At 43.1% G+C, this 2223-nt stretch overlaps 1 protein-coding gene across 1 annotated transcript in view; it reads right to left on the bottom strand.

Annotated features, from left to right (window-relative positions):
- Positions 1-1086: 1086 nt before the first annotated feature.
- LOC104129132 (broad substrate specificity ATP-binding cassette transporter ABCG2-like) overlaps positions 1087-2223 on the bottom strand; it is a 16899-nt gene continuing 15762 nt past the window's right edge. The window contains exons 14-15 of the mRNA XM_009642035.1: positions 2132-2221; positions 1087-1234 (exon numbers count right to left, since the gene is read on the bottom strand). Coding sequence (XP_009640330.1) covers positions 1087-1234; positions 2132-2221 — 238 coding nt within the window. The remainder of the gene's footprint in view (positions 1235-2131; positions 2222-2223) is intronic.

Here is a 2223-nt window from a genome sequence, read left to right as displayed (position 1 = left end):
CGCACCATTTACCTGCCGCAAGAGCACCGGCAGCGCTTCCACGCTGCAGCCCCGCTCCAAGGCCCGGCCCTCGCAAGCAAACCCTCCAGCCTTGTGTTTGAGGATGTCTTCTTTGGCTTAGCTGGTCCCCTTGCATCTTAATGCAGCTTAAAAGCAGCGCTGCTTTTGCTAATGATGTGGTGAGGAGACAACTGCTGGCACGCTACGGTCTGTCCTGTGGTGGCTGCGGTAAGCGTGGCTGTAGTTGCCACAGCAGTGTCTACACAGGTGTTTTCAGTCCATAGTTTTAAGTAGCACTATATATAGATGGTGCAGCTAAGCATTAAGTCTGTTAAAAAGATCTGCCATTGCTAAGTATACGAATTTTTATTAAAAGGAATTTCCTCCCCTCCTCTTAAGTAGTAAGTGTATTTTTTGCTGTCAGGTGTTTTTTTGTGGGGGTTGTTTGGGGGGTTTTTTTACAGTACAACAGTATATATTTCTCACTCTTCTTAGATGAGGTGTCTTACGCCACTGCTGTTCAGTTTTCAATCAAGCAAAAGTTGTTTCTGCAAGTAGCTTCCATCGAGAAGCTGCTAGAAGTGTAACTGTTCCTGCTTGGCAAGGAGGGCTCATTCCCGGTACTGACTTCAAACTCAGATGCATCTCCAACACGCCGTGAATGGTCTCTGGCTCTCCTCAGATTTGACGGGCACTAACAAGGGGCAACGTATCAATGCATAAATGCCATCATCACCTTACACTGTTTGTGATGGAGAAGCTCACAAGCTGAAAGGAAAATGTTTCCCTTTGAGCATTTCCTGTATAAGCTTGCCACAGAAGAATAATGCTTTACAACGCATAGTTTGATATGTACCTAAGGAATTATATTCTCTTACAAAAAAAAAAAAAAAAACAAACCACTTAATGCAATATACATTCATGCATTTCTTCCTAAAAACCAAGAAAGCTCCAGAAACGAGGGGACAGGGTTCCCATCTGAAGTCCAGTAAAGTCAGTTGAAGTCTTTGGGCAATCTCCAGTAGGCCGTAACAAGCTTCGCAGTTTTAAGACCAGAGAAGCTGCAGAACAAGGCAACGCAGGAATCTATGTGAACTTTCTCATAAACCGGAGTTTTGCATAGGCAATGATAAGGAAGATAAGAGTCATGCAGAAGAGCGCCACTATGTTTTCCCACATCGCCCAGTTGGTAGGTGCGATTCCTTGGCTGCACAGGTATGCTTCGCCAGAACACCTGCAGAAAAGCATGGGGCAGAAGTTGGTATTACTATGTGGTGCAAGTCTTCAGGTAGTTAACTTTTATTCCTCTTCCACAAAGATTCTCCTAACCTCAACTCTGCAAAACAGGTGACAGAAACAGTAACTTCATAACCTACCACTAAAAAAAGCTTAAGGGACAAATCTAAATCTCTGGCTCTCATCATTTTTCAGTGGTATCCTAATTGTTGTTTATATATAGCTGGCAATTTATGAGTAAACCTCAGAACCACATTAAACCGTGATAAGTACAGAAGCATTAGTTTCACACAGCAATCATTGGAGGGCCATAGCAGAGGGTTGAGGTCCAAAAGCTGTGGAAACAATGGTCTAGCACTGTTCCCTGCAGTTTTCCAGGCCTCTAGCATGTGTCATGGAATACTTGCACTGCTACAATTTAAGGTATCAATAGTCAAGAGTAGTTCAAACGGGCCAGTAGCACTGATAGACATCATCGCTCTCCGCTCTATCTGCGGGGAGGTTAGTATTTATAAACAAGCTCTGAGCAGCAGGCAGGTTTCTGATCACAGGTCTACTGCTTCCCAACATCTTCGTAGCTGTCCACACGCTGCATTTCCATTGCTAAGTGACCCTGAGCTTGTTTAAGAAAACTGATAAGCCAGGGCTAGGTTATCAAAAACAAAATTTAATTTAGCTTATCTGCCTATTTTTAGGAGTAAAGTTTCATCCCTACTTCACTCTTAGGTAACTGTGAAGTTTTACTATATAATCCCAAAATAGGTTATTTTGGGACATATTATTGAGACTAGCCTGTGAATGGTTATTCTGTGAATAACTAAAAAAATAGTCAGACTTCTCTTTAAGCAAGCCATCACAATTCAGGCCTAAGAACCACCATGAGTTAGAGACGTACATTTCTCGTGAAATATCAGGGAGACAACTGCCTGCATCGCCCACAGATGCTGTAACGCTTAGATTCTTCCCACCGCAGAAGTAGAGATCTCT

This window comes from Egretta garzetta, unplaced genomic scaffold (genome assembly GCF_000687185.1).
Source record: "Egretta garzetta isolate BGI_Z169 unplaced genomic scaffold, ASM68718v1 scaffold56, whole genome shotgun sequence".
Taxonomy (NCBI): domain Eukaryota; kingdom Metazoa; phylum Chordata; class Aves; order Pelecaniformes; family Ardeidae; genus Egretta; species Egretta garzetta.
This window is presented reverse-complemented; position numbering and strand designations above follow the sequence as displayed.